General features: G+C 39.5%; 1 protein-coding gene and 1 pseudogene across 1 annotated transcript; one reads left to right on the forward strand and one right to left on the reverse strand.

Moving 5' to 3' along the window:
• Nucleotides 1-582: 582 nt before the first annotated feature.
• LOC112914543 (small ribosomal subunit protein uS10-like) lies at nt 583-941 on the reverse strand (annotated as a pseudogene).
• A 2,851-nt stretch (nt 942-3,792) lies between these two features.
• LOC140598932 (large ribosomal subunit protein eL39-like) lies at nt 3,793-4,280 on the forward strand. The gene has a single exon (XM_072757386.1). The coding sequence runs from the start codon at nt 3,808-3,810 to the stop codon at nt 3,982-3,984; it is 177 nt and encodes a 58-aa protein (XP_072613487.1). The 5' UTR covers nt 3,793-3,807; the 3' UTR covers nt 3,985-4,280.
• Nucleotides 4,281-25,369: the final 21,089 nt, after the last annotated feature.

The raw sequence follows: 25,369 nt of genomic DNA on the forward strand, positions 1-25,369 counted from the left end.
CTGCCTGTGTCTCTGCCTCTCTCTCTCTCTCTCTCTGTCTCTCATTAATAAATAAATAAAATCTCTCTAAAAAAAAAAAAAAAACGGAAAATGTTTAGTTCCAAACCTATGTAAAAAGCATTAGTCTGTCTGCCCCAGATCCATCTATATTTTAATTAAATGTCTTATTGCTCAAACAACTGTTAATCAGATATTCCCTAACGTGAAGCCAAATATATTCTAATACCTTATCCTGAAATTTCACTTAAGTTTACTAATTTATTGACATAAAATTTATAGTAATTTCTATAATATTTAAAGACTTTAATGTAAAAGAATTATGTCCCCCTTTTCATTCCTGGTATGATTCATATGTAATCTTTTTTTTTTAACACTGATATTTTATTAAAAAGTTGATTTAAGGGATGCCTGGGTGGCTCAGTGGTTGAGTGTCTGCTTTTGGCTCAGGTCCTGGGATCGAGTCCCGTATCGAGCTCCCTGCAGGGAGCCTGCCTCTTCCTCTGCCTATGTCTCTGCCTATCTCTGTGTGTCTCATGAGTAAATAAAATCTTTAAAAAAAAAAAAATTTTTTTTTAAGTTGAGTTAAGCCTCTGCAATGGTGACTTCAACCTCAACTAACTCCTGGCCCAATACTGATGGAAGTAATCTGCTTAACAATCTCAGAAGGACTGTGCAAATCAATGAATGACTTGTAGATTCTCACCTGAAAACCATCCCAAGTCTTGGAACTTTCACCAGAAGTTTTCCTTGTAGTGATTCTGAGTCTTGCTTGGCAACTGAACTGGTCCTGTCACGTTGAGATTCTTTTCCTTTGCACCTCTGATCAAGTCAGCACATACCTTCTCCGAAGATTTTACATTACAGCTGGCTAGAGTAATTCTAATTCAGTGAATTGCCAGCTCTGGTTCCATGGTGTCTTCCCTAGTGTCTTTAAAAGCCATATCTGCAGCATGGCTTCCTAATGGACTTGTTCCTTGGCAACAGAGAACAGCAGTGAGGCAGAAGCAGGAACAGGGTATCCAAAATTCTGCTGTAGCTGTGACTACATCTTTCTAAAGAGCCATATGGAATCTTATTTATTTATTATCGATCTTGTTATAAGTTTGTCTTTTTTTAAAAAAAAGATTAATTAATTCATGAGAGGCACACACAGAGAGAGGCAGAGACATAGGCAACGAGAGAAGCAGGCACCTCGAGGGGAGCTTGATGTGGGACTCAATTTTAACTCCTGCTTTGTCTTTATAGATCCCTCTATGGTGTCATCTCTATTTTGATAATTTTTGTTTTTACCTGTATTATTTCTCCAATATGCTTTCTTTAATATTACTCTGCTTTTCAAGATAATTTCTTTCTTTTTAAAAAGATTTTACTTATTTATTTGAAGGAGAAAAAGAAAGAGTGAGCAAGAGAGAGCTCAAGCAGGGTGAGGGGCAGAGGGAGAAGCAGATTTCTTGCTGAACTGGGAGCTCCATGCAGGGCTCCATTCAGTGACTCTGGGATCAGGACCTGAGATGAAGGCAGACAACTGACTGAGCCACTCTAAGATCATTTCTTGTTCTTTTTTGATTTGCAATTAAACTGTGATGTTTCTGTTGAATTTGATTTTATTTATAAAATTTTTTTTCAATTTGGGGGAGCTTTCTGGATCTCAGGATTGATTTCTCTCAACAACCCTGAAAAATTCCTAGTCGTTTTATCTTCAAACATTGCTTCATCCCCAATCTCTCCATTATCTCCTTCTGGAACTCCACTGAGCTATGTGTTTGACTTTTTTATTCAGTCTTCCATTTTTTCTTAACCCTTCATTCATATTTTCTATCTTTGAATCCATGGACAGCATTCTGGGTAAATTCTTTGGATCCATTTTATACTGCACTGGTTCTTTTTTCAATTGTGTCCATTCTACTGTATAATCAGTCCTTGACAATTTAAATAACATCACGTATTTTTTATTTATAGAAGTTCTACTTTGTTCTTTAAAAAAATCTGCTTAGTTAAAAAAAAAAATCTGCTTAGTTATTCATTATGGTTTCTTTTCCTGCTCAGTTTATTTTTCCTGCTTTTATTTCTTGAAGCATATTAAACATAATCATTTTATATTATTTCATTGATAAAAATTCAATATATGGAGTCTTTACATTTCAGCTTCCACTACATCAGATTTCTGACTCTCACTCATGATATCTTTTGCTTGTACGTATTTAAGCCTCAGTAATTCTTTGAGACCTGGGTTAAAAATAAGCTCTTCCTAAGAAAGTATTTGCTTCTACTAATTATCAAATTTCTACTTAAATTTTTTCTAACCACACAAGCAACAGAAATTCCAACCAAAAGCCTTTGTGAGTACTAGCATATTATTTATCTTTTTTTTTTAAATTTTATTTATTTATTTATTTATTTATGATAGTCACACACAGAGAGAGAGAGAGGCAGAGACACAGGCAGAGGGAGAAGCAGGCTCCATGCAGGGAGCCCAATGTGGGATTCGATCCCAGGTCTCCAGGATCGCGCCCTGGGCCAAAGGCAGGCGCCAAACCGCTGCGCCACCCAGGGATCCCGCATATTATTTATCTATTACATAACAAATTGCATATCTTAGCAGCTGAAAGCAATAAACATTTATTATCTTTAAATTGCCTCTGTAGGGACGCCTGGGTGGCTCAGTGGTTGAGCATTAGCCTTTGGCTCAGGTCAAGCATGATCCCAGGTTCCAGGATCAAGTCCTGCATTGGGCCCCTGTGGGGAGCCTGCTTCTCCCTTCGCCTATGTCTGTGCCAATATCTCTCTGTGCCTCTCATAAATAAATAAATAAATAAAATCTTTTTTAAAAAAATTAAGGGGGCAGCCCGGGTGGCTCAGTGGTTTAGCGCCACCTTCAGCCCAGGGCCTGATCCTGGAGACCCGGGGTCGAGTCCCACGTCAGGCTCCCTGCATGGAGCCTGCTTCTCTCTCTGCCTATGTCTCTGTCTCTGTCTCTCTCTTTCTCTGTGTCTCTCATGAATAAATAAAAATCTTAAGAAAAATAAAAATTAAAAAAAAATTTAGGGATGTCTGGGTGGCTCAGCGGTTGGGAGTCTGCCTTTGGCTCAAGGTGTGATCCCAGATGCCCTGAATCGAGTCCCGCATCGGGATATTTGCATGGAGCCTGCCTCTCCTCCCTCTGTCTGTGTCTCTGCCTCTCTTCCTGTGTCTCTCATAAATAAATAAGTAAAATCTCTAAACAAAAAATAATAAAAATAAATTTTAAAAAAGTTTAAGTGGTCTCTGTAGAATCTGGGGGTAATTTAGGTGAGTAGTTTTAGCTCAGGGTCTCACTTGAGGTTGCATATAAGATGTCAGGAAGGAGCAATCATCTAAAGCCTTAGCTTCACTGGAGCTGAAGGATATACTTCCAAGGTGGCTTACTCAAAAGCCTGACAAGTTAATGCTGGTTGCTAAGAGGAGGCCTCAGTTCCTTGCCTCTTCATAAAACTGCTTGAGAGTCTTTGTGACATAGCAGCTTATTTCTCCCAGAATGAATGTTCCAAGAGAGAGAAACTAGAATCTTCAATATCTTCTGTGACCAAGCCATGAAACTCACACAAAGTCATTTCTGAAATATCCTATTATCTATATAAGTAAGCCATATATAATGTAGGTAGTGACTACATTCAAGAATGGGAATACCAGAAGGTAGAGAAAACTGGGACCATCTTAGATGCTGGCCACCACACATGGCTTCTTGTTGTAAATTGTCCAAGGAAACTTTCTCCTCATTCTTTTCAATACTAAAGTGAGGCCAGGCCCTTCTGCCGCCATCCTGGTTGCATGTGGTTGACTGTGATCACCATATCTTCTCACAAGACTTTCAGAATCAAGCGATTCCTGGCCAAGAAACAAAAGCAGAATCGTCCCATTCCCCAGTGGATTCGGATGAAAACTGGTAATAAAATCAGGTACAACTCCAAGAGGAGGCACTGGAGAAGAACCAAGCTGGGTCTATGAGGAAGCATCGCACATCATGAAATAGCAAACATAATTGGCACACATATTTAAGCCGCATGGAGATCACATGTTCCTATCCTATCAATATGAAAACATCCTTCCTACCTGGCCAATAGACATGTCTTATCAAGGGAATGATTTTCTCTGTTACTATGCCTCTATGCCTCTATACCAGTAGGTTGGTTCAGTAATAAATGTGAGACGTTTCAGCTGAGCTGCTGTTGTGTCCTGATTTGTGAAGTACTGAATTCCCCCTCCTGTCAGATCTCACATAGCACTGTCTGATAGAACTTTCTGCAGTGATAGAAATGGCCTTTGACAATGAAGTATTTAAAGTGTGGCTAGGGGACGCCTGTGTGGCTCTGTCTGCTAAGTGTCTGCCTTTGGCTCAGGTCTTGATGGGGAGTCCGCATGTCTTCCTCTCTCTGCTCCTCCCCCTGCTCATGTGCTTTCCCTTAAATAAAATCTTTAAAAAATAATAATAAATAAAGTGAATAAATAAATAAAAAATAATAAATAATAAAGTATATATCCTTGCCAACTGATTTTTTTAAAAATAAGATTTAATTTTTTTTAATTTTTATACCATGGGTGCTCTTCCTTGGGTCCTAACTCTAAGTAGCCACCTACTATTAAATTATCTACTTAGCAGGTTCTGTGATCCATGTAGCTATCAAAGTAGAATACAAGGCTTCAGGGTTGGTCAGAAAACCTCAGAGTGGGTGCCAGAGTGTTGAAGTTCCAGAACTTCTCTTATAACTCATACTGCGACTTTGGAGATTTCTTTTATGCTAGCCCAGCAACACATTTAAAAGTTTTTTGCTAAATAATATTTCAGGACTCAGTTGGTTAAGCATCTCGCTTCAGCTCAACTCATAATCCTAGGGTCCTGGGATTGAGTCCCATGTTGGGCTGCCTACTCAGAGGGGAGTCGGCTTTTCCATCTGCCCCTCACCTCACTCAGTGCTCTCTCTCTCTCACTGCATATATATATTATATATATATATATATATATATATATATATATATATATATATATTGCTTTCTCTCAAATAAATAAACTCTTTAATCTTTTTTTTTAATTTTTAGTTATTCATGATAGTCACACAGAGAGAGAGGCAGAGACACAGGCAGAGGGAGAAGCAGGCTCCATGCCCGGGGAGCCCGATGTGGGACTCGATCCAGGGTCTCCAGGATCGCGCCCTGGGCCAAAGGCAGGCACCAAACCGCTGCGCCACCCAAGGATCCCAAACTCCTTAATCTTTTAATCATTTATTTATTCATGAGAGACACAGAGGGAGAGGCAGAGACATAGGCAGAGAGAAAAGCAGGCTTCCTATAGGGAGCCTGATGTGCGACTTGATTCTGAATCTCTAGGATCACTCCCCAAGCTAAAGGCAAACACCCAACCACTGAGCCATCCAGGCGTCCCAAAAAATAATATTTTATTCATAATTTTAAGTGAAACAGAAGGTTTGTTCAAATTAACTCCATGTTAAAAAAAAATTAACTCCATGTAACTTCATTATGTAGGCAGAAATAAAATTCAATTAAAATATTTACTTGAGGGATCCCTGGGTGGCGCAGAGGTTTGGCGCCTGCCTTTGGCCCAGGGCGCGATCCTGGAGATGCGGGATCGAGTCCCGCGTCGGGCTCTAGGTGCATGGAGCTTGCTTCTCCCTCTGCCTCTCTCTCTCTCTCTGTGACTATCATAGATGAATAGAAATTAAAAAAAAAAAAATTCCTTTCCATTTAAAAAAAATAAATAAATAAATAAAATATTTACTTGAAATTAATAATATATGTTAATTAATTGAAATTAAATTTAAAAAATTAATTGATATAAAAAAATTTTCCTTGAATTTGTACTATTTCTTTTTCTAATTTTTAGGAGAGAATACTTGCCACTTTAGCTTGAGTCTATCTTCTCTTCTATTCTATGCATTTAAGACTATTGATGTTCCACTTGGTACTGTTTCAGCCATTTTTTACTGATTTTGAAATGTAAGGATTGTATTATGATATCAATTCTAGATATATTCTAATTCTTCATTATATTTCCTTCTTTGGCTCATGGATTGTTAAAATGTGTTTTATAAGTAATTTTAAGCACTTAATTTTTGGTTAGCTAATATTTTCATAAAAATCAAAGATTTTAAAAATGTGAAATGGTATTCTTTTATAAAAAAAAGATTTTATTTATTTATTCATAGAGACACAGATCGACAGAGAGGCAGAGACATAGGCAGAGGGAGAAACGGGCTCCATGAAGGGAGCCCAACGTGGGACTTGATCTCAGGTCTCCAGGATTACTCCTTGGACTGAAGGCCGCACTAAACCACTGAGCCACTCAAGCTGCCCCTGTGAAATGGTATTAAATTAAGTTTCCATCCTACTACTGATCCTATCTACATAGTTTTATACACTCCCCAATACACGTGTCCAGTGTTAAATTTTGGGAGTATATTTCCAAATAATTTTTATATATACCTGCAAATATATATACACAAATGTAATATATCATTACAAAAGTGGTAATCATATTAAACAATACTCAGTATTTTGAGTTATTTATTTCAACTGTGTATGTTTTCTTTTCATAAAAGTCCATGGAGACGTGTTTTAAGTTTTCCAAATGTGTGCACTTAAAATATATGGTTTTTTTTAAGATTTATTATATATTTTAGAGAGAGCGCATGGGGAAAGTGGCAGAGGGAGAGGGAAAGAGAATCTTAAGTAGATTCCCTGCTGAGCATGGAGCCTGGTGCACATCTCAATCCTATGACCCTAAAATCATGACCTGAGCCAAAATTGAGTCAGATGCCTAAGCCACCCAGGCACCCCTAAAAGATATGTTTTTATTATTCATCTCTAATTTTATCTCATTATAATCAGAAAATGTGACCAACACAATAGTAAGGTTTTTTGGTATTTATTGATCCTTGCTTCCTAGATCGATATGTTCAGGGGTATTGATTTAAAAATTATCCCCATTCAACTGCCCTATTTACCTATGATCTTGGAGAATGACTGTGGGTCATAAAATTTATCAGATAATGGTTCCAGTTATAGTTGTTGTTCCAGAAATGGTATATTGCCTGGGAGAAACCAAATAGCTGTTATGCAGGTATCGATCTTTTTTTTTTTTTTTTAAGATTTTATTTATTTATTTGAGAGAGACAGAGAAAGAGAGCAGGGGAATGGCAGAGGAAGAAGGACAAGAGACTCCATGCCAAGCCTAGAACCCAACATAGGACTCAATCCCAGGACCCCAAGATCATGGCCTGAGCCAAAATCAAGAGTTGAGGCTTAATCAACTCAGCCACCCAGGATCCCCACATATACTGATTTTGGAAAAGATTTTTTAAAAATCTACATCAGTGGGCCCCAGGTGGCTCAGCGGTTTAGCACCACCTTCAGTCCAGGGCCTGATCCTAGAGACCCAGGATAGAGTCCCATGTCGGGCTCCCAGCATGGAGCCTGCTTCTCCTTCTCCCTCTGCCTGTGTTTCTGCCTCTCTCTCTCTCTCTCTCTCTGTGTGTGTGTGTGTGTGTCTCTATGAATAAATAAATAAAATATATTTTTTAAAAGTCTACATCAGTTTGTAAGGATCACCATATGCTATTTGCTTTGACCTAGAAGACCCTATAATACACCTTCACAAATTAGCTCAAATTTACTTTCTTTATATTCTAATATAATCCAAAGAACTTTTTCTGGTGCTGACATATCAAGACATATCCAGTCTGAGCCTGGATGGCTCAGTGGTTGAGCATCTGCCTTCAGCTTAGGATGCGATCCTGGGGTCCTGGGATCAAGTCCTGAATCAGGTTCCCCTCAGGGAGTCTGCTTATCTCTCTGCCTGTGTCTCTGCCTCTCTCTCTGTATCATTCATAAATAAATACATAAAATCTTAAAAAAATGATCATTGCACTAATCCCACATTAATGCTATATTGCTGTTTGCACCTATTCAACTAGAAGGACCAAGTACTTAAACACATTTAGGGAGACTTTCACTTCCGAACATGTAAATAGCGGGTACCAGATTTAGTCCACCACCTTAAATGACTAAAAACACAGACAAGGGTTGTCTCAATCAATAGAGCACACAACTCTCAATATTGGGCTTGTAAGTTGAAGTCCAACATTGTATATAGAGATAACTTAAAACCTTAAAAAAAAAAAAAACAGAAAAACACCCATAAATACAGAAAACAAATTGGCTGTTGTCAGAGGGGAGAGTCATAAATAGAACAACTGGTGGTTGTCAGAGGAGATAGGCAAAATGGGTGAAGGAGAGTGGGAGGTAAAAATTTCCAGTTATAGAGCACTTGGGTGGCTCAGTCAGTTAAGCACCCGATTCTTAATTTCAGCTCAGGTCATGATCTCAAGGTTCTGAGATCAAGCCCAAAATTGGACTTTGTGCTGAGCATGAAGGCTGCTTAAAATTCTCTGTCTCCCTTTCCCTCTGTCCCTCCACCCCACCTCAGATAAATAAATAAATCTTTAAAAAAAAAAAAAAAAGTTGATCTCAAGACACCTGGGTGGCTCAGCAGCTGAGTGTCTGCCTTTGGCTCAGGGTGTGGTCCCAGGGTTCTGGGGTCGAGTCCCACATTAGGCTCCCTGTGAGGAGTCTGCTTTTCCCTCTGCCTGTGTCTCTGCCTTTCTCTCTGTGTCTCTCATGAATAAATAAATAAACTCTTAAAACAAAAAGATGATCTTGCTCTCACTCTGCCCCTCCCTCCTTTCTCACACTGTCTCTCAAAAAAAAAAAAAAAAAAGTTTCTAGTTACAGGGGCACCTAACTGGCTCAGTTGTTTAACTGTCTGACTCTTGGTTCTGGCTCTGATCATGATCTCAGTGTTGTGAGATTGAAGCCCAGGTTGAGCTCCATGCTGAGCACGATGGCTGCTTAAGATTCTCTCTCTCCCTCTCCCCCTGCTTCTCCTGGCTACATGGGCACTCGATTGCTTTCTCTCTCTAAAAATAAAAATAAATAAATAAATAAATAAATAAATAAATAAATAAATAAATAAATAAATAGAAATCCAGTTATGACACGCATAAATCACGGGGCTAAAAGGTACAACATAGAATTATAGTCAATGATATCATAATAGTGTTGTATAGTGACAGATGATAGCTTAAGCTTATGGTGAACATAGCATAACAGAATTCTTGAATCACTATGTTGTACACCTGAAACCAAGTAACAGTGTATGTCAATGATAAATCGATTAAAAAAAAAAGTGCAAGAGAAGCAATGCAGAAGAGTGGTCCCAGTGGTCCCAGGGAGAAGAAGAGAAAGTGAATCACCCAGCCACATACCTGGAGATAGTTTCTAGATTTCAGAACAGTGAACAGAAACAGCCCAGAGTGTCCTTAAGTTGAGGAGTGTAGTTGACAATTTGGACAGATCGGGGCATCTATATTTTACAGGGCAAAGTGTTAGGGAGGAAAGAGCTGCAAAGATATACAGGGCACTTCCCTTTAGTCTTCAGTTGAATACTGATCAACCCATGCTGTGAGAAAACTGCCATAGACCAATGAAAGCACCACTGGGTAGAAGATGCAGAATAACTCCCAGAAAATATACAAGGTTGAAAATAGTTCATATTCCCAATAATCAGAGTGGAGCAACCTTGTAATACAAAGAACTAGCGTAGAATACTGATTGCCTCAGTAGTGGAGCCAATATAACTCTAGGATAAAGATAGCTATGATTTTACTTTTTTAAAAAAATTTTACTTAACAAAGCTAAAAAGCAACCCGTGAACGAACCAAATTATTTCCAATAATTTAATAGTATCCTGGGTCGCCTGGGTGGCTCAGAAGTTGAGCATCTGCCTTCAGCTAAGGGCGTGATCAAGTTCTCATCCCTGCCTAGAGCCTGCTTCTCCCTCTGCCTGTGTCTCTCTGCCTTTCTTATGAATAAATAAATAAAATCTTAAAAAAAAAATTAACAGTATCCCAGAATAAACACAGTATTTAGACAATAACAACAAAAAAAACCACCATCACCCAAGAGTATAAAATTCACAATGTTCATCATCCAACAAAAAATTACTAGGCAGCAAATGTACACGAAAATACAATCCATAATGAGGAGAAAAATCATATGATAGAAATACATTCAGAAATGACATAAATAATAGGCATATATTCAATAATTTCAAACAATTACAATAAATTATGAGAATGTTGAAAGACATGGAAGCTATTTTTTTTTTTAATTCACATATAACTGGAGTATCTGGGTCATCAGTCAGTTAAGTGTCTACTTAATTTGGCTCAGATCATGATCTCAGGGTCATGAAATCAAGCTCTTTGTGAACACAAAAAGTCTGCTTGTTTTTCTGCCTGCCCCTCCCCATGCTCATGAGCTTTCTCTCTCAAATAAATTCTTTTTGTTTTTGTTTTGTTTTGTTTTAAAGATTTTATTTATTCATTCATGGGAGACACAGAGAGGCAGAGACATAAGCAGAGGGAGAAGCAGGCTCCATGCAGGGAGCCGGATGCAGAACTCTATCCCAGAACTCTGGGATCATGCCTGAGCCAAAGGCAGATGCTTAACTGCTGAGCCACCCAGGCATCCCTCTCTCAAATAAATTTTTAAAAAACTATATAAAATTCACATATAACTTTATTATTTTTAAGTTTTTATTTTATTTTCATTATTATTATTTAAGTAAGCTCTACACCCAACATGGGGCTTGAATTCTTTGAAATAAAGAGTCACGTGCTTTATTGACTAAGTCAGCCAGATGCCCCCACATAGAACTTTGAGAGATGAAAAATACAGTGGATTGGAGCACCTGGATGGCTTAGTCAGTTAAGCATCTGCCTTTGGCTCAGGTCATGATCCCAGGGTCCTGGAATCAAGTCCCACTTTGGGCTCCCTGCTCAGTGAAGAGCCTGCTTCTCCCTCTCCCTCTCCCTCTGCCCTTGCCACCACTCATTCTCTCTCTCTCTCTCTCTCTCTATCTATCTATCTATCTCAAATAAATAAAATCTTTCAAAAAAAAAAAAAAAAAAGGAAGGGCAGCTCCGGTGACACAGCGGTTTAGCGCAGCCTGCAGCCCGGGGTGTGATCCTGGAGACCCTGGATCAGGTCCCACGTCAGGCTCCCTGCAGGAGCCTGCTTCTCCCTCTGCCTGTGTCTCTGCCTCTCTCTCTCTCTCTCTCTCTCTCTCTCTCTCTCTCTCTGTGTGTGTGTCTCTATAAATAAATAAATAAAATATTTTTTAAAAAGGAAGAAAAATAAACTGGAGAGAATTGTATTGTTAGAGCCTCCATAACAGAATCACAGCCTGGATGGCTTAATCCACAGAAGCTATTTCTGGAGACTGATGTTCAAGATCAAGTTTACAGCAAAGTTTACATCTAATGAGGATTCTTCCTTTGGCTTAGAGACGGCCACCTTCTTGCTGTGTCCTCACATGACCTTTTCTTTGTATGAATGCACTTCTGATTTCTTTCACTTACAAGGATATCAATCCTATTAGGTTAGGGCCCCATCCATATGGTCTCATTTTACCTTAATTACTTCTGTAAAGGCCCTATCTCCAAATAAAGTAATATTGGGGGTTAAGATTTTAACATATGACCTTTGAGGGAGGCATAATTCAATTGATGACAGGATTAATAGCAGACCAAACACAACAAAAATTGATTGGAGAACTTGAAGATGTAGCAATGGAAACTGTACAAAATGAGAAACACAAAAGGATAAACAACACTGAAAAATATAAGCAAAACAGCGTGAGATGTGGGACAACTTCAAGTGGCCTAATATGTATAATCCCTGAATGAGGGAAAGGTCAGGCAGAAGAAATAAATACTTAAAGCCTAATGGATAAAAATTTTTCCAAATTTATAAAAATCATAAATCCACAGATCTGGGGCATCTGCCTAATTCAGTTGGTAGAGCATGTTATTCTTGATCTCAGGGTCATGAGTTGAAGCCCCACATTGGGAATGGAGCCTACTTTAAAAGAAAAAAAAAGTGTTTTTTGTGTTTTTTTTTTTTAATTAAATCCACAGATCCAAGAATGTCAACAAACCTCAAGCCAAGACACAGGAACAAGTACGTCACAAATTGCTTAGAACTACTGATAAGGAGAAAATCTTCTTCTTCTTTTTTTTTTTTTTTTTTTTTTGTTTAAAGATTTCATTTATTGAGAGAGAGGGAGCACAAGTGAAGGGGGAGAGGGAGGAACAGAGGGAGAGGGAGAGGGAGAAGGAAGCAGGGAGCCTGATGTGGAGCTCAATTCCAGGACCCTGGGATCATGACCTGAGCTGAAGGCAGATGCTTAACCAACTGAGTTACCCAGATGCCCCAAGAAGAAAATCTTAAATCTTGAAAACAGATTTAAAAAGGCAACTTGTTGGGGCACCTGGGTGACTCAGTGGTTGAGTGTCTGCCTTTGGCTCAAGTCATGATCCCCGGGGTCCTGGGATCAAGTCCTGCATCAGGCTCTCTGCAGGGAGTCTGCTTCTCCCTCTGCCTGTATCTCTGCCTCTCTCTGTGTCTCTCATGAATAAATAAATAAAATCTTTTTTTAAAAAAAGACTTAAAGATAATGCAGTAGATTTTTTCAGACTTAAAGATAATGCAGTAGATTTCTTGTTGGAAATAATGCAAGTGTAAAAAAGTAAAATAATATATTTAAAGTACTGAAAGAAAAAATTATCAATCTAGAATTCTGTGCCCAGAGAAAAATTTGCAAAACAATGGCCAAATAAAGATGTTTTCAGCATACAAAATCTGAAGAAATTCATACAAGCACACCTGAACTATAAGAATGCTAAAGTAAGCCTATAGAAAGGAGAATATTATCAAATGGAAATCTGAATCTATACCAAAAAGTGGAAATGATAAATATATGGTGGATGTGAAAGACCTTTTAAAATTATTTAAATTTAGGGGCAGCCTGGGTGGCTCAGTGGTTTAGTGCCGCCTTCAGCCCAGGGCATGATCCTGGAGACCCGGGATTAAGTCCCACATCAGGCTCCCTGCATGGAGCTTGTCTCTCCCTCTGCCTGTGTCTCTGCTTCTCTCTGTGTGTGTCTCTCATGAATAAATAAATAAAATCTTTTAAAAAAATTATTTAAGTTTAAATTTCTTTAAAAGAAAACTGAGGGCACATGACTATTTTAGTTAGTTGAGCATGTGACTCTTGACGTTGGGGTTGTGACTTTGAGCCCCACAGAGGTATAGAGAATTTTTTGATAATAAAATCTTTAAAAAATAATAAAACTATTTAAGCAAATAATAGGCACACCTGGGTGGCTCAGTCAGTTAAGCATCTAACTCTTGAGCTGAGTTCAGTAGTATAATTTTACTTCAAAGTAGACAGTGATAAGATGTATTCTATAGACCATAAAGCAACTACTCACCAAAACAAAATCCAAAGCACTAGAAGCTAATAAGGCAATGAAAAAGATAAAATAGAATCATAAAAAATCCTCTGTCCAAAAGAGTTTTTTTTTTAGTGATTTTATTTATTTATTTGAGAAAATAGACATAGAGCTCAAACATGAGTGGGGGTAGGAGTGGGGAAGAGGCAGAGGGAGAGCAAGTGGACTCCCCGCTGAGCAGGTTGCACTATGTGGTCTTAATCCCAGGCCCCTGAAGTCACAACCTGAGCCAAAGTCAGACACTGAACTAACTGAGCCATCCAGGCACTCCCAAAAGAGTTTTTTTTAAAAGAGAGAAAAGGAGGATAATGAGCAGATGGAACAAACAGAAAGATATTAACAAATAGTTAACTTTAAATTTAATATCATTAAACAATTTTAAGTCTTAACATCTGAATTAAAAAGATTTTCAAATTTTATTTTAAAAAAGCAATATCCAGGGGCACCTGGGTGGCTCAGTGAGTTAAGAAACTGGCTTGATTTCAGCCCAAGTCATGGTCTCAGGGTCCTAGAATTGAGTCCCATGTCCATCTCTGCCATCAGTGAGGAGTCGGCTTCAGAATTATTTCTCCCTTTGCCCCTCCCCCACTCTTTTTTTCTCTCTCTCTCTCAAAATAATAAATCTTTTAAAATATATAAAATTGGGCACCCCGGGCTCAGCGGTTTAAGCACCGCCTTCAGTCCAGGGCGTGATCCTGCAGACCCGGGATCAAGTCCCACATCAGGCTCCCTGCATGGAGCCTGCTTCTACCTCTGCCTGTGTCTCTGCCTCTCTCTTCTCTCTCTGTGTGTCTCTCATGAATAAATAAATAAAATCTTTAAAATAAAAAATAAAATATATAAAATTTAAAACTCAATATCCAACAAATATAACCATCAAGAAATTTATTTATTTATTTATTTATTTATTTATTTATTTATTTATATCTTAAGATTTTATTTTTAAGAAATCTCTATACTCAATGTAGGGCTTGAACTCATTCATAACCCAGAGACCAAGAGTCACATATTCCACTGACAGATCCAGCTAGTCATCCCAAGAAATTCATTTTAAAATAAAGACAAAAATATGAGCAACTGGTTAGCTCAGTGAGTAAAGCATGTGACTCTTGGGCATGAGCTCACTTTAAGAAAAATCAACTGGATTTAATGAAAACTTAAAAAATGTTTATATATATAAAATAAAAACACAAATAGAATAAAATAAAATGATGCAAAATGATATACCATGCTAATACAAAAGCAGAGAAAGATGAAAAGCGCTCTAATTCTCCATCTACATAGCTGTCAAAATGGCATTAAGGAACTCCAAAAATCTACTACTCCATAAAGGTAATGAGAAATCTGGATAGAAATCTGCCAAAATAAACTTTTTCAAACCCTTGAAATTAAACAAAGCCTTCTGATAATCTAAGAGTGTTTATTCACAAAAAATGTCTGACTCTCAGTATGAACAATGAGTTCTGGGGAATCTTAACTTTCCCTAACCCAATACCCCTCCTCCCAGCTTCCACGTCCAATTTAAACCTGCTAATCTCACAACTATAATAGTAGCTATGAAAACTAGCAGGCTAGAAGCCATTGGAGAGAAAATGGATTTAGAGTTCCCCAAATGCCCCAATCCCAGAGAATTGTCACTATTTGAGTAGTCTGGCAGCTCACTGAATAATGCCGTTCTCAGAACTTGTCTTTATTTGACCTGAATCAGAACTCAATCTTTGGATCCCTGGGTGGCGCAGCGGTTTGGCGCCTGCCTTTCGCCCGGGGCACGGTCCTGGAGACCCGGGATCGAATCCATGGAGCCTGCTTCTCCCTCTGCCTGTGTCTGTGCCTCTCTCTCTCTGTGACTATCATAAATAAATAAAAGTTTAAAAAGGAAAAAAAAAAGAACTCAATCTTTAAGAATAGTCCTATCCAAAGGATATTTATCAAAAACAATCAGTGGCAATTGTTTAACATCCAAGCTTCTATAGGTGTTGTTAACAATTGCAGCTAAGAATAGGCTGATGAGGGGCACCTGGGTGGCTCAGTGGTTGAGCATCTGCCTTCAGCTCAGGGAGTGATCCCAGGTCCTGGAATCAAGTCCCACATCCAGCTCCCCACAGGGAGCCTGCTTCTCCCTCTGCCTGTGTCTCTGCCTCTCTCTCTCTCTCTGTCTCTCTGTCTCTCTCATGAGTAAATAAATAAAATCTTAAAAAAAAAAAAAAAAAGAATAGGCTGATGAAAAAAAAATCTTAAAAGGAAAAGTTAGAAACTAAGATGTCCACAGGGAGAGTTATGAAAATCTGACATAGTCTTAGGAATTTATAATGCCACATGCATGGTATGTGCACACTCAAGAAAGACCTGAAAAGACCATAATGTCTCACTGCTGGCTAATTTCAGGTTTTGCTAAAGTAAGTGAAGGCTAATAAGAGGTGTAAACTGCCTGACAAATTATCAAGACCAGGCAGCCCGGGTGGCGCAGAGGTTTAGTGCCACCTTTGGCCCAGGGCCTGATCCTGGAGACTTGGGATCGAGTCCCATGTCAGGCTCCCTGCATGGAGCCTGCTTCTCCCTCTGCCTCTGTCTCTCTCTCTGTCTCTGTCTCTGTCTCTATCTGTCTCTCATGAATAAATAAATAAAATTTTTAAAAAATTGTTGAGACCATATCCCAATACACACAGAGTCATTTAGCAAAATCTGGAAGACTCATTTGTTTAAGTATTTGAGGAAATCTCTGTTCAATCATTGAACTGGCTGCTAAGCTAACTTTGCAGAGATTCCATATAACAAAGAATATACACTTTGCAGAATTATCCCAGAAAACTCATTAAACAAATCCTGAGGAGAGAGTGAGTATCTGATTTGCAAGTTGCCACACTATATAATTTAAAGATTTTATTTTATTTATTTTAGAGAGAAGAAGAGAGTGGAGGGATTATTTTATTTTAGAGAGAGAGAAGAGAGTGGAGGAAGTGGGAGGAGAGGGACAAGCCGACTCTGCACTGAGCATAGAGTCTGATGCAGGACTTGCCCTCACAGCCCTGAGATCAGAGCTGAAAACCCTGAGCCAAAATCAAGAGTTGGATGCTCAAGCTACTGAGCCACTCAGGCACCCCATCACATTGTATAATTTAAGATACCCAGTTTTCAACAAAATATTCATGTATAGGTGAAAATTTATGAAATATCTAAAGAAACTGAAGTGTGTCTCACCAAATGGACTAAAGAGTAGATTTCACCAGGCAGAAGAAAGAATCAGAGAACATAGAGAAAGGTCAATTGAGATTACCCATTTTGAAGAATTGAAATTTTAAAAAAAATAAGAAAAAAAATAGTAAAAAAAAAAAAAATGAAGAAAATGAACTGAGCCTGGAGTCATATGGAACACCATCAAGTGAACCAACAGAAGCATAACTGAAGTCTCAGAAAGAGAGGAGGGGGGAAATGGGCAAAAGGAATATTCAAAAGAATAACAGTCAGAAAGTGATGAAAAGTATTAGTTGGCAAATCCAAAAAGCTCAATGGACTCTCAGGAAGCTAAATCGCATCCACACCTTGATATGTCAGAAAAACTATCAAAAGACCAAGAATTTGGGCAGCCCTGGTGGCGCAGCGGTTTAGCGCCGCCTGCAGCCCAGGGCGTGATCCTGGAGACCCAGGATCGAGTCCCACGTCAGGCTCTCTGCATGGAGCCTGCTTCTCCCTCTGCCTGTGTCTCTCTCTGCCTCTGTGTGTGTGTGTCTCTATGAATAAATAAATAAAATTAAAAAAAAAAGACCAAGAATTTTGAAAGCAGAAAGAGAAACATGATTCATCACATACAAGAGGTCCTCAAAAATAAGAGCTGGTTTCTCATCAGAAACAATGGAAGCCAAAATGCTATTGTCACCCAAAAGTTCTATATCCAGCACAATTATCCTTCAAAAGATGACCAAGAAATTAATACATTTCCATATAAACAAAAACCGATATAATCAGGGATGCTGGGCAGCCCCTGTGGTGCAGCAGTTTAGCGCCGCCTGCAGCCTGGGGTGTGATCCTGGAGACCCGGGATCGAGTCCCACATCGGGTCCCCTGCATGGAGCCTGCTTGCCTGCACAGGCTCTGCCTGTGTCTCTGTCTCTGTCTCTGTCTCTGTCTCTCTTTCTCTCTCTCTCTGTATCTCCATGAATAAATAAATAAAATCTTTTTAAAAAAATAAAAATTCAGGGATGCCTGGGTGGTTCACTCAGTTAAACATCTGACTTCAGATCAGGTCATGATCTTAGGGTCCTAAGATCAAGCCCCATGTCTGGCTCCCTACTCAGCAGGGAATCTGCTTGTCCCTCTCCCTCAGCTTCTCTCCCTGCTCATACTCTTTCTACCTCTCAAATATCTAAAATCTGAAAGAAAGAAGAAAGAAAGAAAGAACAAATGAACCATGGAATGTGAGAAAATATTTGCAACTCATTTATCTGATAAAAGACTTATATCAAGAATACATAAAGAATTCTTACACAACACCAATAATTTTTTATTTTTTTATTTTATTTTATTTTATTTTTTAGTGTAGACGATCTTTATTGGCAGGTGTTAACAGTGCAAAATGGTGACAAATCCAGAGGGATGGGAAAGGAAGTGGGGCATGGTTCCCTTCCTCCAAGTGCAGACCTTGTAACCAGGCCAGTGGGGTGGGAGCACTTGACTGTGGCCATTCTGGGCCCAGCACCCTTTGAAGAACAAGCTTCTAGGCAGAGGGATCCTCACAACACAGAGGAAGAGAGCAACAGCCCAGAAGGGGCATAGGCGTTGTCCCACCCCCGGCAGCTTGGCTCTTGCTCACCACAAACCTCGACAGCTTGGGGTAGGGGTGTTTGCAAACTGGGCTAAACTTATCCCTCTGCAAACCCAGGTAGCTGCCTCCTGCCTCAGTTTCCCTCCTCCCAGTGATTAATCAGGTTGGATCGCCAGGCCCTCTTAGGGGCCTGGCTCAATCCAAAGTGAGTAGTTTGTATAACATACCATATTTTAGCTATTGTGTGGGCTGTAGGTCTTCAGAGGCTGCTGGGATCACTATGGGCTGGCTTTACCCAAAAAGACCCTTTCTAGGCCACAGAAATCAACCTAAGATGATGAGCATCGAGGCTATCACCCCAAACAGGTTTTGTCTCCTGAAGGCAATTGACCCCCAAGATAAAGAGCCCCCACACCCCACAGTTATGCTGCTGCTCCAAAGTGGGGTGCAATAACCCAAAGGCCAATCAAGAACCTCAGCTTGGCCTTAAGCCCATGGGGGCCTCACTTGGGGATGAGTGGGGTCCAGTGTGTTCAGTCAAAGGTCCAACCTTGCAGCAGTGCTGGGCCACTCAGCACAGGCTGCCTGTTTCTGGTGGCATCCTCTGCACACTCCTGGAGGCCCCACTCCATCAGCGTGGGCCCAGTACTTTCTGGCCATGGTCTGAGTCAGTTACAAGGCAGCCAGGTGGGGTAGGAGTGGGCCCGAGCCAGCAGGGGCTGCACAGGAGTCACGTAGTAACTCCATTTTAAAATGGCAAAGGAGGGATCCCTAGGTGGCGCACGGTTTGACACCTGCCTTTGGCCCAGGGCGCGATCCTGGAGACCCGGGATTGAATCCCACATTGGGCTCCCGGTGCGTGGAGCCTGCTTCTCCCTCTGCCTATGTCTCTGCCTATCTCTCTCTCTCTGTGACTATCATAAGTAAATAAAAATAAAAATAAAAATAAAAAAGTAGAATTTAAAAAAAATGGCAAAGGATTGGGGCATCTGGCTGGCTCAGTTGGTAGACCATGTGACTCTTGTTTTTGTTTTTGAGCATGTGACTCTTAATCTCAGAGTCATGAACTCAAACTCCACATTGAGCATAGTGCTTACTTTAAAAATGGCAAAGGAAAAAAATAAAATAAAATAAATAAAATAAAATAAAATAAAATAAAATAAAATAAAATAAAATAAAATAAAATAAAAATGGCAAAGGATGGGAATAGACATTTCTCCAAAGAAGATATATGAATGGCTATTAAGCACAGGAAAAGATGCTTAACATCACTATAGTCATTGAGGAAATAGAAATTAAAACCACAATAAGATAACACTACATAGCCATTAGGATGGCTATAATCAAAATGAGGACAATAACAAGTGTTGCTGGGGGTGTGCGGAAATTAGAACCCTCATACATGGCTGTTGAAAATGTAAAATGATACAATTGCTTTGGATAACAGCCAGGTAAAGGGTTAAGCATCTGCCTTCAGCTCGGGTCATGATCTCAGGGTCCTGGGACTGAGCCCCACATCAGACCCCCTGCTCAGTGGGGAGTCTGCTTCGACCTCTCCCTCTGCCCCTCTCCTCCCATCTCCCTGCTTGTGATCTCTGCTTGCTCTCTCTCATACTCTTTCTCTCAAATAAATAACAAAATCTTTAAAGAAGGAAAGAAAAAAAAGAAAACAGCCAGGCAAGTCTTTAAAATTTTAAAAATAGAGGAGCCATATACCTTCACCAAGGTATATGCCAAGAAATTTGAAAACATATGTCCACACAAACACTTATACATGAATGTTTATAGCATCACTCTTTATAATATCCAAAAAATAGATGTAACCCAAATGTCTATGATAAATGGTGTATCTGTACAGTGGAATATTATTCTGCTATAAAAAGTTATAAAGCCCTGATACATATTACCAAGGAAAGGGTTATTCCATAATGATAAAGATGTCAATTTAGTGAGAGGACATAATAATCTTAAATGTTTAAGCACATTATTGCAGAGCATTTTTGATGAAAAACAGAACTATAAGTGTAAATAGACAAAGCCACAGTTACAACTGAAGATTTTAATACCTGTCTCACAATGATTGATATAAATAGACAGAAAATAAATAAATATATAGAAAACTTGGCCCACACTATTAACCAATTTCACCTAGTTGACATTTATAGAATGCCCATAACAATGACAGCATTGTGTAGTAAAGAATTTGGTCTTGTTCAAAGAGAAGTCTGGCCTTTGTCCTTGGCTTCTGGGAGGTAATCAGACATACCTGATAGGAGTGTTAGGAACTGGCCACATTAAATCTCATGATGGGTACAGAAACATACAATAATCTTAGTGTAGGGGCTTTGGGTCATTCACTATCAATCAGCCTACAGACTGAATTCAACCATGTGGGCAGTCATTCATTCCCACGCAATGATGCCCCAACAAAAACTCTGGACACTGAAGCTCAGGTGAACTTTTGTGGTTGGCAGTACTTCTTTGTGGATAGTCACACACTAATGTCAGAAAAACAATGCATTCTGATTCTATATGGAGAGGAAAATTGGAGCTCCGAATTTGGTACATACAGATTCTGCCCATTGTGTTTCATTTGGCTGAGTTTAGTCTGTATAATTTTCCTGTGATAAACTATAACTCTGGGGATCCCTGGGTGGCGCAGCGGTTTGGCGCCTGCCTTTGGCCCAGGGCGCGATCCTGGAGACCAGGGATCGAATCCCACATCGGGCTCCCGGTGCATGGAGCCTGCTTCTTCCTCCGCCTGTGTCTCTGCCTCTCTCTCTCTCTCTGTGACTATCATAAATAAAATTAAAAAAAAAATTTTTTTTTAAATAAATAAATAAACTATAACTGTGAATATACTTTCAATGAGTTCCAACAAATTCTCAAAACTCAGGGTCATTTTGGGAACACCATGAACTTACAGTTGGTGTCAGAGGTGAGATGTTGAGTACTGTGACTTATATGTAGTTGACCCAAACTCTTGCAAGAATATTCTTTTTTAATATACATGGAACCGGGAATCCCTGGGTGGCTCAGTGGTTTAGCACCTGCCTTTGGCCCAGGGCGTGATCCTGGAGTCCCGGGATCAAGTCCCACATCAGGCTCCCTGCATGGAGCCTGCTTCTCCCTCTGCCTGTGTCTCTGCCTCTCTCTCTCTGTGTCTTTCATGAATAAATAAATAAAGTCTTTAAAATAATAATAATAATAATAATAATAATAATACACATGGAACCATATACCACAGACCATATTCTGGACAATAAAACAAATCTCAGTAAACAAGGAGTGTAGGCTTTTGCTGTAGGGTCAAGTGTGAAGTGAAAATAAGCAGTAGGACTATATGGTACAATGTCCATTGAGCTTTTGATTTAGAACCCCCAAACCGGTTCTGATCTTTCATGCTTACATAGAAAGATTTATAATTATTGAGGAGTTCAAAGATAGAAAGATTTTGAACAGAGTTCCTTAAGTTACAGAATGCAATCCCTACAGACTATTCAGGGTGAGAACTCAGGTATTTCTGCTCTTATCAGAACATATAAAGGAAAAGCCAATCCTGAAACATTAGAAATCCAGTGTCTATAGTATATTGTGAGACTGAGAAATCCTTGACATTATCATTTGGTAATTAGGTGGAGGCAAGTTCTGAATAGCTTCAAATATGTGAGGAGAAAGAGACTTTCCACTTTGTATTATGTCATGGCCTAAATATGCACTTATTTTTTTTTTAAGATTTTATTTATTTATTCATGAGAGATACAGAGAGAGAGGCAGAGACACAGGCAGAGGGAGAAGCAGGCTCCATGCAGGGAGCCTGACGTGGGACTCGATCCCGGGACTCCAGAATATGACCTGGGCTGAAGGTTGGCACTAAACTGCTGAGCCACCCAGGGATCCCTAAATATGCACTTAGATCTGATAAAATTGGAGTTTATTCTTAGATATGTTGTGTCCCTTGTACATCAACACTGTCTGCAAATGGAGGGAATCAATTTTGCAAGGCTCTCCACTGGGAGAATATTATCATATTGTGTAAGAATGGATTCCTGAGGAAATTGGATATGTCTAAGATTATGGTTGAATATTTGGAAAAAATATGCTCTTGGGGCATAATTGTTCTTGTGTATTGTTAGTTTCCCCAATGAATACAAATAAATACATTGTTTGGTTGCAAGTATTCTAAAGAATATGAAGTATAGATCTACCACTGGAGTAAGAAGCTGTCTCAGGGATAAAGGATAAAATGGAACTGGGGTTGGGGGTTCCAGGGAAGTGAAGAAACACAACTATGTTTGTGGCGTACTAACTTACATAGTGGCATACATATCTTGTACAAATTGGCTACTGAGCCTGTTGGCCTTTTTGATGGGCTAGTACAAGGAATAATGTGTCTTTCTGGTGGTATACAGAATATTATGGTCTTAAGACCTTCAATATCCTTATTTTTGTAGTAGGTTATGGGTCAATTTTGGAAGAACATAGTTGGATGGATTGAAACCTTTCAGAATTCAGCCTCCTCTATGTGTCCCACATCTGAATTATCTTTGGCCTAGAGGCTATCAGGGTTTGGTTCAAGGTCTGACATGTTAGTGGAGGAGGCATTAGGCAGTGGAAAATTATCTGTGCCATCATAAAATTATTGGCCAAATTATGGTATTCTAATTTCAGCAAATTCACTGGAGTGAAACTACTAAGCAGAAAAGCATGTTGACTAATGAGAAGGCCCAAAGACACAGTGAGTGACAGACAAAGGCAGAGTCAAAGGTGTATTTGAGTCTCCTACCACTGAAAGCTTTCTGTTACTCCCGGAAGGGAATTATAGAAAGATTATAGGGTTTATGGTAGAAATAAAACATCCTGGGGATCCCTGGGTGGCTCAGTGGTTTAGTGCCTGCCTTCAGCCCACAGTGTGGTCCTGGAGGCCTGGGATCGATTCCCATGTCGGGCTCCCTGTGTGGAGCCTGCTTCTCCCTCTGCTTGTATCTCTGCCTCTCTCTCTCTCTCTCTCTCTGTATGTCTCTCATGAATAAATAAATAAAATCTTAAAAAAAAAAAGAAAAGAAAAGAAAACGTCCTGTTTTTGCAACTACTTGGAAATCTCTCTTTTGCATTAAGGGCAATTGGGGGCCGACCAGAGCAGCTACTTCAACAGAGAGGTGTCATTTTGTCAGCCAAACTTTGTCCTTTGTCTTTCAGACCCTATCTTCCAAGCTAAAGCAGAGCAGTTGTCCTTCCGATGACCTCTTTTCTTACAGTACTGACAAGTGTCTTTGTCTAGACTAGACATAGAGGTGTCCTTGTTCTAGCTCTATCTAGTTACCTAATCTAAAGAGTTATGTATATGTAACTTTTCCCCCACCTCAAGTCAAAGTATCTTCATGGGGGCCTGAAAAATTTTGTCATTTAGAGTAGGGGGCATGCTATCTTCTTTTCTTTCTTTCTTTCTTTCTTTCTTTCTTTCTTTCTTTTCTTTTCTTTTCTTTCTTCTTCTTCTTCTTCTTCTTCTTCTTCTTCTTCTTCTTCTTCTTCTGTAAACTCTAACCCTAATATGGGGCTAAAACTCATCACTTTGAGATCAAGAGCCACATGCTCTACCAACTGAGCCAGCCAGGCTCCTCCTCCTCCTCCTCCTCCTTCTTCTTCTTCTCCTCCTCCTCCAACTTCTCCTTTTTTTTCTCCTTTTTTTTTTTAAGATTTTCTTTCCTTCCTTCCTTCCTTCTTTCCTTCCTTCCTTCCTTCCTTCCATGCTACTTTCCTTCCTTTCTTTAGAGGGACCATACATGTCAGTGAGAAAAGGGGCAGAGGGAGAGGGAGAGAGAGAGAATCTCAAGCAGACTCTGCACTGAGCATGGAGCCTGACTTGGGATTCAATCACATGACCCCAAGATCATGACCTGAGCCAAAATCAAAAGTCTATCCAGGCACCCTTCCATCTTCGATTTTTTTTTTTAAGATTTTTATTTATTTATTCATTAAAGATACAGAGACAGAGAGAGGCAGAGACACAGGCAGAGGGAGAAGCAGGCTCCATGCAGGGAGCATGATGTGGGACTCAATCCCGGGACTCCAGGTCACGCCCTGGGCCTAAGGTAGGCACTAAACCACTGAGCCACCCAGGGATCCCCCATCTTCGATTTTTTAACTAAATCTGCCACCTTATCTAAAGCCATCAACAAAATAATTTCATAAGGCAGCTGTGATATCATTAACCTTAACAGGACTAGAGCATTCCTGGAAAGTGATGGTTAAATGGTGTCTGAAATTAGGATGGATTTATTCTTTTTCCATTTACAAACTTGATTTTTGAGCACCTTTTTTTACTTTACCCTTTTACAGGAAAGACTTCATGGAAAACTACTAGGATAGGGGTACTGGCTGGCTTAGTTGGTAGGGCATGCAACTCTTGATGTTGGGGTTGTGAGTTCAAGCCCTACATTGGGTGTAGAGAGAGATTACTTGGAAATAAAAATCTTAAAAAAAAGAAAGAAAGAAAGAAAGAAAGGAAAAGAGAGGCACCTGGGTGGCTTAGTCTATTGGGCCTCTGACTCCTCAGCTCAGGTTGTGGTCTGGGATTGTGAGTTAAGCTTCATATTGAGTTCTGCACTCAACACAGAGTCTGCTTGTCCCTCTCCCCTCTCTCTTTCTCCTTCAAATAAATAAAATCTTTTTTTAAAGAGAACTAAGTTATTTTGTCTTACTTTTATACTTTTAAATAACCATCTTTGCTTAAATTTTGGTGTACATAGTATTCAACATAATTTAATTTGGTGGTACATCCCACCTGCATTTTCTCTACAAGTTTTGCATCTCTAGGTCCCAGAAAGATATGAATTAACCAAGCTATAAATTTTTAGAACAACCCTAACATCTTTGGTCAATTTTAATCTTTTGTGTGTGTGTGTGTGTGTGTGTGTGTGTGTATGTGTGTGTGTGTGTGAAAATTACTCAAGTCTTTGACTACGTTATGGAAATTTGATTTTGGTGGAGGTTTAAATGTATAAGTCTGTTGATATAGAAGGTGATTTTTATTCACCCTTTATTATAAGCCATCAGGAGGAGATATTGTCACTGATAGGAATGTGTTTAGAAAAGAGCAGTGAGGGCAGCCCGGGTGGCTCAGCAGTTTAGCGCCGCTTTCAGCCCAGGGCCTGATCCTGGAGACCCAGGATCCAGTCCCATGTCGGGCTCCCTGCATGGAGCC

Source organism: Vulpes vulpes, chromosome 5 (assembly GCF_048418805.1).
Source record: "Vulpes vulpes isolate BD-2025 chromosome 5, VulVul3, whole genome shotgun sequence".
Lineage (NCBI taxonomy): Eukaryota > Metazoa > Chordata > Mammalia > Carnivora > Canidae > Vulpes > Vulpes vulpes.